This window comes from Acanthochromis polyacanthus, chromosome 21, assembly GCF_021347895.1.
Source record: "Acanthochromis polyacanthus isolate Apoly-LR-REF ecotype Palm Island chromosome 21, KAUST_Apoly_ChrSc, whole genome shotgun sequence".
In the NCBI taxonomy this organism is placed as follows: domain Eukaryota; kingdom Metazoa; phylum Chordata; class Actinopteri; family Pomacentridae; genus Acanthochromis; species Acanthochromis polyacanthus.
In genome coordinates this window covers 15574911-15587768 of record NC_067133.1, presented here as the reverse complement: position 1 = coordinate 15587768, position 12858 = coordinate 15574911, and the positions used below count along the sequence as shown (strand labels likewise).

Below are 12858 nucleotides of genomic sequence, written 5' to 3'. Positions count from 1 at the left end.
GAGAAAACCCCTGTTATCTCAGCCCTCACTCACCAGCAGCCAGCCATTTCCTTTAACAACCATCATAAACAGTCCACTGACAGACGATATACAGGCCGTGTAGTATCCAGTGAAAAACCAACTTTACCAAATCCTGTTTGCCAGTATTTCATCCATCTCTCTCTGCGTCTCAATCCCACGTTGTAACTGACAGTCGAGCTCTCCGGTGGGTGGAATGATGGACAGCATGTCTCAGAAATACCAACAGATCAACCAGGCTTTTGAGGAGCTTCGCCTGCTGACCCAGGACACTGAGAACGACCTGCGCAAGCTCCAGCACAACCAGGAGTACTTCATCATCCAATACCAGGAGAGCCTCCGCATCCAGGGTGAGGAAGTGTTGTTATTGCTGCTCAAAATGAATGCAAGATGTAATGTTTTGACTGACTAGAATGCAGCATGGTAATGAGCGGATGCAGGGCTGAAACAGATGGCATATTACCCTGACAATTATTGTCAAAAATTGCTTTTTAGATATTCAGTTGTTGTTAAATCTCATTTATCATCATATATCATTCTTTGGTGTGACAAATCAGCAATATTAAGATGCGAACTGGATATTTAGTAAACTAAATGACTGATTGGTTTCCAGAAAATATGACAAAAATGTAAGAAATCTAAAAATATAAGAAAATAATCCTTAGTTGAACCTCTAAATTGGACTTGTCTTGAATGCTGAGTTTCAGTGCAACTTACAGCTGTTTAAAATGGTTTGAATCAAGTGTAAACTATATGAAGCTATATGTTAGAAGACCATTCCTCATACTTTTGACAGCTTTGGGAAATGTCATGCTGAGTTCTGTAGATCAGCAAAGAAAAACAAACAACTGGAGCTTCCTCTGAGTAGTTTTTACTTACATAGCATGTTGTGTAATTTACAGCTAGCTCCTATAGTTTCTCTCCTATACTGGAGGAGGTTCTCTTGAGGGAATTATTAATCCACTGGGGAAATAATATACACAACATGAGCACAGGCTGGAGATGTTTACCTCCTCTCTTTACCTCCCTCAGTCTCTTAACTTGTCCCGACCCCTCCTCAGCTCAGCTAACCAGCCTGGCCACGCTGCCCCCTGCTGACCGTCAGCTCCGGGAGCCCGCCCTCCTCAGCAAGAGAGCCACTGTGGAGGCATGGCTGACCAGAGAGGCCAACACACTACAGAAATACAGACTGGTGAGAGAGACACGCTCAAGAAAACACATTTTATTTTCCTCATACGCACAAATGCCAATGCATGATTGCCAGAGTCCGCAAATTGAAATGAAAAATGAGTCTGAGGCGTGTTTCTTATCTGTGTGCAGGACCTGGCAGAGAAGCACCAAAAAACACTGCAGCTGTTGAGGAAGCAGCAGACCATCATTCTGGATGACGAGCTGATCCAGTGGAAGAGACGGCAACAGCTGGCAGGCAACGGGGGCCCGCCGGAGGGAGGCCTGGACATCCTTCAGTCCTGGTGATTTTTCTCCACCACCCACCAAGATCACAGCTACTAGACTCCTCCTGACAAAGCAAAAAGGTCACGGGTTTACAAGCTTGCAATGGACTGCCACTGGGTTTATTTCCAAAGTTTATTGGCTCCCAGTAAGACAGACATAAGCTGACATGTCTCGCTTTTTGGTTTCTAATCACTTGTTTTCAAATTGATAAGGTTCTGTTTGCCCTTTTAGTGCAACAAGACCCGTTTATCCAGTCAGAACTTGGAGTCATTTTGATCTCTCCTGTTAAAATTTTATTAATATGGTTCAGCTTGGAGTACAATGTCCCACAATGTGGCAAGTTTGAGCAAGCACCCATTATAACACAACACCTGACCATGTCCATGCGTATCTCTGTAATGTGTGTTTTCTTGCACCTGTGTTGGGGAATGTCAGGTGTGAGAAGCTGGCAGAAACTATCTGGCAAAAACAGGCAGCAAATTCGACGGGCGGAGCACCTCAGACAACAGCTACCCATCCCTGGTCCTATTGAAGAGCTCCTTAACGAACTCAACAGCACGATCACAGATTATCATCTCAGCATTGGTCACAAGGTGGGCGTGTGTTTTAAGTTCCTTTACGTTTCTAAAGGCTGAATCTGGACTAAAAAAAAATTGCTGATTTATTTTCATGAATCCAGATCAATATTGTGTCCATACAAGTATATCAGCTCCTACATCTCTGGAAATGGGTGAGTGTACATTAAGGGATCGCCTCTTTCCTGCACTCAGCTCTTGTCCTTTATAGCAAGCAAGTTCTACTTTCACACCTAATTTGGTTTTGTGGCCAGCAGAGCGAAAGATTATCATCTATTTCTAAATGAAATTAGTCAGGCTTTCAAATTTATCCTCCTAATGATTCATCCACATGAGGAAAGCTCGTGGAAGTTTTGTTTGTGTCCTCTTCTTTCAGTTACTTACTGTGTTGGGTACTAAAGAACATCTGCTAAAGTCAGAACATTCTGTTATAGATTGACCTTGTAAAGTTAGCTTTAAAGCTTTCCTGGTGGATTTGGTAACACTCATCATGACGTGGTCACAAGTTCACTTATATGCTATATATTTGCGCTGGTTGAGCAGCTACTTGGTCTGAACAGAGCAGGCAACTCTGTTTAATGTGCTGCTTAACAAACATGAGTTGTTTTTAATAGAAGTCAGTCAAAAATAATATAAGAACCATGATCTGGTTTCATGCTGCTTGTGGCGTAAGTGATTTTTCCGTTCTGGACTCTGTCTGACTGCGTGATAATGTAAACGGAATATAGTCAGATAATTACCGATCCTCTAAATATATTCAGCTGGCATACGAACAAAAGATGTCCAAACGGGAAGTTGATTTTATGAAATTAGAAAATGACATTTTATGTGAAGGTTGATCTAATGTAGAATAAATATTTTTTGGTGATGGAGTCAATGGTTTGGTGACTTGCTCGGGTGTATTAGAGATGATATTTGATACATTTCATCATCTAGCTGTGATTCAAACCTCATCAATGCAAGATAAAATGTAGACCAAGAGTGAGAGAAGGAGTCCTGATATGGAAAAGTAAAGATGTGCAGAGACAATGGATGGAAGTTGAATCCACTTAAAGAAATCTGCAGAGACAACAAGTTTAAATGAAAGTAATGGCACATGCCTCTTGTTTTCGTCCATTATTTTAGGCCCTAAAAGCACATCTGCCAGAGTCTTTTAGCCCTCCAGCATTTCTGGACAAGAAGTATTCTGACATTTGTGACAGCATCCTCTCCCACTTTTTCTAGAACATTGTCTCTGCAGGACCCTTAATACATTGAGAAGTCATTGTCATTGTCGCAGCAATTTCTGAGTGGCTACAGACAAACCTGTAACCTGTCAAGCTTTCATGCACAGCACCAATGCACATCATGTTTCCTAAACAACATCTCTCCATATTCCCCTGAAGCCTCGGAGGTTTCCAACGTGAGTGGAAGACTGTCGTCTTTTCATCACCATTTTAGTTCAGCTACAAACCAGAGGGCTTAAAAGGACTCATGACAACAGTATGTGTTTGTTTCTAAGCTCCCTCTGAGCCTGCAGGATTAATCATTAGGCTTTGTATGCCGTTATCATCACTGCTCTCTTTTGTGTTAATGTGAAATCAGAAAAATGAAGGCAGAGAAGCCGACCCACAGTTTCAGAACAAAGTAATTGTAACCCTGTTGGTTTACTGATCAGTGATTACTAATCCGACCTTCCATTAGTGTGCATGTTACATTAAGGTCATTTTCAAAGCTAATGTTCTCAACCCTGCAGGTCTGTAGAGCTTCAAGGAACCTTGATTCTATATCAACAAAGCGTTTGCAACATTTCACACAAGCACATTATGTGTGTGTACTTACAGCTTAATGCAATGTTGAAGCATGTTCTACCTCATGAAGCTGTTGTGTAATCTTCTGTATGTTTAGACAAGATCACAAGCATAATTCTGTGTCACATCAGTTCCAGTCCTCATTTTAATTAAGATCGACCCTTATAGAGACCCAAGGTTAATTAAATAAAATATACAGCGGACAGCTTGAGTTAGCAGAGTGATTCATGCACTGATCTCTGAGTTGATTGTCCTGTTTCTACAACATAATATAATATAACATAGAAATGCACAATATAAAAAAAAATATTTTGGACTCTTTCAAAAGTATCCATGCAAGTGACTTTTACATTATTTCTGTGCACACTGAGTTGACTTATTTTGCAAAATGTGAACTAGTTCCCAAGCAAATATTTCACTGGAGTTTGCACATATTGTTGTTAGCTCATTGTCATTGGAGACAGCAATAAAGTTACTCATCTGCTGTGATTTGTGCAGTGGTTTTGTCCATGTGACTATAGTGGTACAAATCCTGGCACGTACCACACAGATATTCACATATTTATATAGGGTTGGGTTTTTGGGGGGGTTTTTTTTGATTCCTTAAAATTAATTTGTCAGATTCTTCTTAAAATGTACAAATACAAAGTACAACAATCCAAAGTTTATTTTTTTTAAAGTTTGTTCTTAATTGTATTTCATAAGATATATCAACAGAAGCAGGCTAATGGGCCAGGCTTATACCTAGCATATTGCAGTGAGGGACCCAATCTACACGTGCTTGTTGTGTTTTTCACTCTAAATCTGACTCATCTTTTGTGTCCACAGCACCTTCATCATTGAGAAACAGCCTCCTCAGGTGTTAAAAACCCAAACCAAGTTTGCCGCCACAGTGCGCCTCCTAGTGGGTGGGAAGCTAAATGTGCACATGAACCCTCCACAGGTCAAAGCCACCATCATTAGTGAACAGCAAGCCAAGGCCCTGCTGAAAAATGAGAACACAAGGAAGTAAGTCTAGCGCATGATTTACATCACTGAGGATGTAAAAACATGAGACAATCACATTTGTGATTTTTGGGAGGTTTTGACTTTTCCTGCTTTATGACATTTTTTTTAATTTTTGCATTGAAACTGAAAATCCATTTTGACCTGTTGCAGCAACATGTGTGTTTCCTCTTTTTTTTTGTTTCTGTATGCGCATTTTTAAGTATTGCTACTTCCTTTAGTGGGGAAGCTACAGTGAGCTCCTGCGGCGCCATTAAGATAAGGAGTTTAAGTTTTCTACAGGGATTACTGAATCCCAGGATGAACTCTGGCCTAGTGTGTTTCCAGACCTCACCACAGAGACATGGCTGGAACTTGAACAATGCCTCAGAGGAATCTATGGTGTGGATACAGAATCCACATTTAGCCTGTTCCACAGCCTCGTTCCACATTCCTCCTGACTAATAGAAACCTTCCAAGACTCGAGGTCACCCAGACAGCCAGTGGGAAAATGGGTGGGCAATTCAACGACTCAGCCGTAATCTGCTGTGTCTTATCGAAACCGCTCACCAAGACACATACGGGTTGTTTCACGTATCGAAAAGATGCAAAGGTCCATTGTTAAGCCACCGAATTATAGAGGAAATGAATATGAGCATTATTCCTTCACTCTGCATGCTTTGCACTCTGTAGCTCATGCAGTTTAAACAAGCCTAAGGTTGTAAAATTATGCTTAGAGAAGAATATAGATCCTTCTCAGCTTTCAAGTGTATCACAGCAGACAGTGGAGCTCATTGACTAACTCCTTGACTCTTTCCTTCAGTGACAGCAGCGGGGAGATTTTGAATAATAACTGTGTGATGGAGTACCACCAGACTACAGGCACTCTCAGTGCCCACTTCAGAAACATGGTGAGTGTGACCTTATGGTGTTGAGGATCAGATTATTTTACGATTAGCAGAAAGAAAAATCACCTTTAGTTCATTTAAAATTATAATAAAGCATTCGTCTTCACATTTCAATCTTATCCTGATTTGCCTTGTTTTGGGAAAATAAGGACAAGGGACATCTAAATTGACTCATTTATGACTCTACTCTAGAGAGCTGTTCACACAGGAATGTAAGTGAGATAATCGCCAATCCTTATGTTCAGCATTATGGAAATGTTTTTCCAATAATATATTTCCAAGGAGTGAAACGGGGATTTCCAGCATTTTAAAAAAACAATGAAAAAACTTCATAGTGAATATTGGAATCTGTAAGATTTAGAAGCATCAGTGTAGAGTTGCACTGCACCTTTTACTGTCATTATATAGCTTAGCATGCACTGCACAAACCCACAGCAACTCAGCAATGCTTCACAGGATTGGTCTACAGCTTCAGTAGAAAACGTTTTTGCATCAGAAATATCATTAGAAATAATTCAAAGAGCCCTCCATGCATGATTTACATGTCAGCCCTATAGTCGGCCTGTAAGTGAATTATGCATGCTTGTATGGGTGTATGATACATATACACTGAACAAAAATGTAAACGCAACACTTTTGTTTTTCATGAGCCGAACTCGAAGACTCAATTGGCCACAATGAAAGGCCACACTAAAATGTGCAGTTTTATCACACAGCACAATTCCACAGATGTCGCAGGTTTTGAAGAAGTTTACGATTGGCATGCTGACTGGAATGTCCACCAGAGCTGTTGCTCATGTATTGAATGTTCATTTCTCTACCATAAGCCGTCTCCAAAGGCGTTTCAGAGAGTTTGGCAGTACATCCAACCAGCCTCACAACTGCAGACAACGTGTAACCACACCAGCCCAGGACCTCCACATCCAGCATGTTCACCTCCAAGATGGTCTGAGACCAGCCACTCGGACAGCTGCTGAAACAATGGGTTTGCATAACCAAAGAATTTCTGTACGAACTGTCAGAAACCGTCTCAGGGAAGCTCATCTGCATACTCACCGTCCTCATCGGGGTCTCGACCTGACTGCAGTTTGTCATCATAATGGTTTGAGTGGGCACATACTCACACTCAGTGGTGTCTGGCACTTTGGAGAGGTGTTTTCTTCACAGATGAATCTCTGTTTTCACTTACGGGGCAGATGGCAGACAGCGTGTAGGGCGTTGTGTGGGTGAACGGTTTGCTGATGTCATCGATGTGAATCGCGTGGCCGATGGTGACGTTGGGGTTGTGGTATGGCCAGAGCCAGGCTTATGTTATAGATGAAGAACACAGGTGCATTTTATTGATGTCATTTTGAATGCACAGAGATACCGCAACGAGATCCTGAGGCCCATTTTTGTGCCATACATCCACGACCATCACCTCATGTTGCAGCAGGATAATGCATGGCCCCATGTTGCAAGGATCTGTACACAGTTCCTGGAAGCTGAAAACGTCCCAGTTCTTGTGTGGCCACAGGATATGTCAGCCATTGAGCATGTTTGGGATGCTCTGGATCGGCGTATACGACAGCGTGTTCCAGTTCCTGCCAATATCCAGCAACTTCGCACAGCCATTGAAGAGGAGTGGACCAACATTCCCCATCTTTGTATCTTTGAATTCAGCTCATGAAAAACGGGAGCAAAAGCAAAAGTGTTTGCTTTTATGTTTTTGTTTAATGTATGTTCAGAACCTAAGTGCATAGACAGTGTCTACAGTGTATTCTTACCTGTTTTATCTCTCATTAAGTCTTTAAAAAGGATCAAGCGATCGGACAGGCGAGGAGCCGAATCTGTCACAGAAGAGAAGTTCACCATTCTGTTTGAGTCCCAGTTTAGTGTTGGAAGCAATGAGCTTGTCTTTCAAGTGAAGGTAAGACTGTGCAGGCAGAGAAGTTGTGAGTAGATATTACATCAACCTTCATACACAAAGACACTGTCCATTCAAACTCCTACAGTAGATGGATTCTGTTTACTCTTACAAAACCCTGAATATCTTTTCCTTTTCACATGTTTCCAGTCCCCTTCTATCTGTTTCCCAGGGGGTTATGATGCTACTCAGAAAACTTTCTTTACACTAAATCTGCAGAATAACAATTAAAGGTTTTTTGTTTGTTGTTGCGTTTTTTGTAGTTCTAGTGTAATTTATTGTTACAGCATTTTACTGTTGTTTCATTCAACATTCATTCTTTTTCTAAACAGACGCTATCACTCCCCGTAGTGGTGATAGTTCACGGTAGCCAAGACAATAATGCCACAGCAACCGTGCTATGGGACAACGCTTTTGCAGAGCCGGTGAGTAAATATTTGTGAGTGTCTATCTGTATTTAAAATTTGATTCAGAGTTGGTTAAATGTTTGAATGAGCCTGCAGCGCTCGATTTTGATGGTCGCCAGGTCGCCGCGAATGCCGGGAATCATGGCAGGTTGATGACATCATACAAAGTGGCTGCCTCCATGAAGAAAACATGATAGGCGGTTCAGCTCGATCCAGCGCTCGATTTCGACGGTCGCCAGGTCGCCATTTGCGACTAAAAACGTCGCAAATGGCGACCTGGCGACCGTCTAAAATCGAGCACTGAGCCTGTATTTATAATGTTCCAGAAAAACCTAATAAGTAAATCTTGCATGAAATGAGCCTTGTGCACACAAAGACGCACCTAAAACACACCCACTGTACCACAGTTCGCTGTTCCAGGAGGGTGCATGCGTTTGAGGACATACATTGTATAAATAAATCAAGCAGTTAAATTAATTATTGAGTAAAGAAAATGAAAGTCTAAGAGATTGGAAGGAATTGCAAATGGCTCAGGAAATCTACAATGGATGCCATTAATGATATGCATTGATGTGAATTTTTTTTTTTCATTTAGGTTTAATATCAATTTACAGAGATAATTGATTGTGATGCATTTGCTACTATGTATTTTGTACACATGGAAACTAATTGGTTTTCTTTCTGAAATGTGACAGTGATGTTATACAAAAGTACAACATCTTTACAAATATCTGTCCATGTACTTGCTTGTGTCTTTATGTTTGTACATTTTATCTATGATCATGTTTAGCATTCTGTTCATTTCCACAAACTTGTATAAATCCTCCTCTGTCTTCTCTGTGTCTGTAGGGACGGGTGCCTTTCCTCGTGCCAGATAAGGTTCTTTGGCCTCAGCTGTGTGATGCCATCAACATGAAGTACAAGGCAGAGGTGCAGAGTAACCGAGGCCTGTCTGAGGAGAACCTGGTCTTCCTGGCTCAAAAGGCCTTCAGCAGCTCCAGCAACAACCCAGACGACTACCGGAGCATGACGATGACCTGGTCACAGTTTAATAGGGTTAGCGTCAGTCTCCTTCCTCTGGGTCCTCTCTGTCTCGTACTCTCGATGAAAACAAACACACAGTTATAGAATTCTGTTTATCTGGTGTCATCAGTTTTATAGTTTGAATTTCTGTCATGCTGCACTTAGAGGTGATTTCTTTCCCATCTGCTTTTGAAAAGCCCGCAGGCCAATTTTGGTCACATATTTCAACCGAAAGGCTTGTTCTCCATGAAGGATTTACTTTTACTATGTTATCATACATCGAAATATTTCTTGCCCCATTTGCAATGTCCCTACAGTCCTGTTCTGTGGTTGACTTGAGTGAGAACATCTCATTGGTAGCCAGGTCTTCATTTTTAATGGGCCTGTTTGTCCAAACAGAAAAGGGCTGGAGGCCTCACTTTCTGGCTCAAAGTAGCTGAAGGCAGAAACTGCACTCACATCCTCCACACACCATCGCTCTTATTAGATTACAGGAACATTAAGTTTCAACCACCTCACAAATGTGTATATATATGTTCCGCTTTCCTAGACACACATGTACACATGCAGCTGCACATTGGACTGTATTATAAACACAACTAGAATGGCTATAAATGGTTGAGAAAATGCTCTTCTGTATATTTATGGACTGGATGGATGAGTGAATGAGAGATCTAAAATTGCTTTTAAAAGGTGCAACGTCTGTTTGAATCCTGTTTGCTTTAAAAATATATATAATATATATTTCCCCCAAACTGTTTCCTCTACAGGAAAGCTTGCCAGGAAGGAACTTTACATTTGGCAGTGGTTTGATGGTGTAATGGAAACTCACAAAAAAGCATCTCAAACCACACTGGAATGACGGGTAAGGAAGCTGCTCAGGTTTTTTTTTTTATCACTTCCGACGTTTGCTAAGAAAAATTGTGGTGGAAAAGAAAAATAGAAATACCTCTCTTTTCAATTGAACAGCTGGACTGCATGTTCTGCTGAATGGTTTCCTGTCCCTATTTTGACAATCTTGACCATTCAAGCTGTGCTTTTCTTTCATGACTGTCCATGGCAACCTACTGCAGTAAACCAGATCCAAATGCACTTTGAGGAAATGCACTTTTTCATTCTATATATCTCTCTTCTCGTTGTAGAGCTATCTTGGGCTTGTGAACAAGCAGCAGGCTCAAGATATGCTGATGTCCAAACCCAATGGTACCTTCCTTCTGCGCTTTAGTGACTCTGAGATTGGAGGGATCACAATTGCCTGGTGGCAGAAAACCCTAACAAAGCAGGTATAGCATCAAAAGCACCAAAGTTTAGATGATTTTATGACAATAAAGTTAAAATTAGTACAAATCGGGGCAGGGAAGATGGAGAGAATTCAAGATTCCTGCTGTCTTTTTTTGCTTAAGTCAAACCTGCTTTAACTGTTTTAATCACCCATAGACACATAAAACACAAAGGAATGTGGCACCCAATACACCTAGTTAATTTTCACCTGATAAACAGTGACCATCTGCTCTGCTTTAGTTCTTGATGGAAATGTAGCTTTCATTAGCTTTCCAGATGCTTCACCAGCCAATCAGCTTGTGTTCCTTGCTGTGCTGGTAGTATCTGCTGACAGGAAGTTGGCATGGTTAAATTAGCAAGGTGCATGATATTTTAGTATTACTAATGTATCAACGGACAGTGTTAAACAATGTGGAAACTGTCACTTGGACTGATGAACCTACAGGGAATTTTTCATCAGAATTGGCAGCTCCACTGTGTTTTATGGTGCCTAATTACTGACTTTCAGCTCATTGTTTAACCTTCTGGCTGAAACCCAACAGCTTTGGGTCTTTTCATCGCTTTAGTGTGATTGTTGCTGTTTTTAGTAAAAAGCTTTAAAGCCCACTTTGTGCTATCAGCTCATCATCAAACAAAACACAGGTACATTTAGTGACTGGCTGGGACCATAAAGGAGTGTTTAGCAGCTTGAGCATCAGGAATTAAGAGAGACTGACTCCTTACATTCATCAGGTGGATACAGTCATACCTTGAACTGAATGCTGCTGTTGCTGCTACAGCGTCACTATTCCAGTTTTGTCATCACAAGATGATGATTTATGGTCAGAAATTGCAGCTAGACCTGTCATCTAAGGGAGTTTAGTGTGTAAGGACAATGTCTAAGGGGATGGCAGACTGATGTACAGTTTAGATTATCCAGGTAAAATGATTCTTTAATAATAACTCTGAAACTGGAATGGTGTGGAAAAGAGAATTGTATGTTATTGCTGATCTCTTTGTGTGGGCGCTGTGTTTTTCCAGGTGAGAGAATGGTTTGGAACCTCATGCCCTACACAACCAAGACTTCTCCATTCGCTCTCTGGCCGACCGCATCAGCGATCTCAATCATCTCCTGTTCTCTACCCTGACAGACCCAAGGATGAGGTTTTCTCCAAATATTACACCCCACCCCTCTGTAAGTGATGTTCTATTTGCTCAGCCTTGTGTTATTTTCAAAATTTAATGTCACAGCTGCCAAAGCAAAGCCTGTAGGGACGTCTTAATGTCTGAATGATGACTGCTCCGGGCTGTTAGTTATTTCTGTCTCCCTGTGCTTGCTTGTTTTAAGCTAAAGCAGTGGGACGGTTACGTGAAGCCACAGATCAAACAAGTGGTGCCTGAGTAAGTATCCAGCGGTCTTTTCCTCTCCTGTTCTTCAATTCCTGCTCTCTCTCCTTTTCTTTTTTCTCTGCCAACCCACCCAAGACTTTTTTTGTTCCCTGAAGCAACATTTAGAGTTAATCACTAAATACTGGAGCCTGAATTCAGATCATCTATTAGTTAGCTGTTACAGTTGGAGGAGGCCAATTAAGGATGGGCCTGGGTTCCTGCGCAAGCTTGTCTTCCACTATCATTAGAGTTAGGCTTGTTAGTTAGCCAGCCATGCTCCCTGCCTATCTCCACAGTTGGTTCACCCGCAGTAGAGAGAATGGCCATAATGATGCAGCAGGGCCTGGAAAAACACGCTGAGCCATAGTTGCTTAGGCAACTGCTGAACAGTGGCTCATAGGTTTTTATCTTGGTTTTATGTTGTGTCTGTGTGCAGGTTTGCAACAGCCAATCCAGACCCAGCAAGTGGGAATCCGACCTATATGGATCAAGGTGCCTCTCCAGCACCTGTCAATCACCTCATACCTATGGCATATACCCACCTATGTGAGTTTGAATGCATGAGCCGCTCGGCCTGACCGTGTGTGTGCATTTTACTGCTGCTGTTTGCAGTTGTGCTGCCAGCTTGTCTGAGTGTGGGAGTCTCGTCTCTGTGTCCTGTGGCAGGAGTGACTCGATGTTGGATGCGGACGGAGACTTTGACCTAGATGACACCATGGACGTGGCAAGACACGTGGAGGAGCTTCTGCGGCGGCCCGTAGAGAGCCAGGTGGGGCGGCCAACAGTCCTTGACCTGCGACTTTTTTGAACCGCGACAACACCAAACGAACCCTGCCCTCCCAATTTGCCCCATTCATTGACATGTTCAATTCCATTAATTTTCTCTTTTTTCATATGTTATAATGTGAAATGTTAATAATGGTTTGCTGATTTTTTTTTCTTTTCAGCATGACAGCATGCATGTCAGTGACTTCTTTTAGTTTTGTTAGTGTCCATAAGTGTTGTAAAACAGACTGGGTTTAATGCAAAACCTACAATGTTACAGTATTGTGAAAAAGAAAAGAAGATAATGTTCATCTACATTTGTGCATGCATTTCCAATTGATTTAATACAGATTTTTCAAAAAAAAAAAAAGCTACTGT

At 41.6% G+C, this 12858-nt stretch overlaps 1 protein-coding gene across 1 annotated transcript in view; it reads left to right on the top strand.

Moving 5' to 3' along the window:
• stat5a (signal transducer and activator of transcription 5a) overlaps nt 1-12573 on the top strand; it is a 53447-nt gene extending 40874 nt beyond the window's left edge. The window contains 24 exon segments of the mRNA XM_051941103.1: nt 194-368; nt 1080-1210; nt 1339-1490; nt 1909-1939; nt 1941-2042; nt 2044-2066; nt 4667-4846; nt 5646-5733; nt 7517-7639; nt 7969-8061; nt 8893-9099; nt 9837-9861; nt 9864-9892; nt 9894-9931; nt 10211-10323; nt 10326-10349; nt 11368-11403; nt 11406-11459; nt 11462-11521; nt 11675-11688; nt 11690-11727; nt 12152-12230; nt 12233-12261; nt 12382-12573. Of these exon segments, the coding sequence (XP_051797063.1) occupies nt 194-368; nt 1080-1210; nt 1339-1490; nt 1909-1939; nt 1941-2042; nt 2044-2066; nt 4667-4846; nt 5646-5733; nt 7517-7639; nt 7969-8061; nt 8893-9099; nt 9837-9861; nt 9864-9892; nt 9894-9931; nt 10211-10323; nt 10326-10349; nt 11368-11403; nt 11406-11459; nt 11462-11521; nt 11675-11688; nt 11690-11727; nt 12152-12230; nt 12233-12261; nt 12382-12523 (1986 nt within the window). The 3' untranslated portion in view covers nt 12524-12573.
• The last annotated feature ends 285 nt before the right edge of the window (nt 12574-12858 follow it).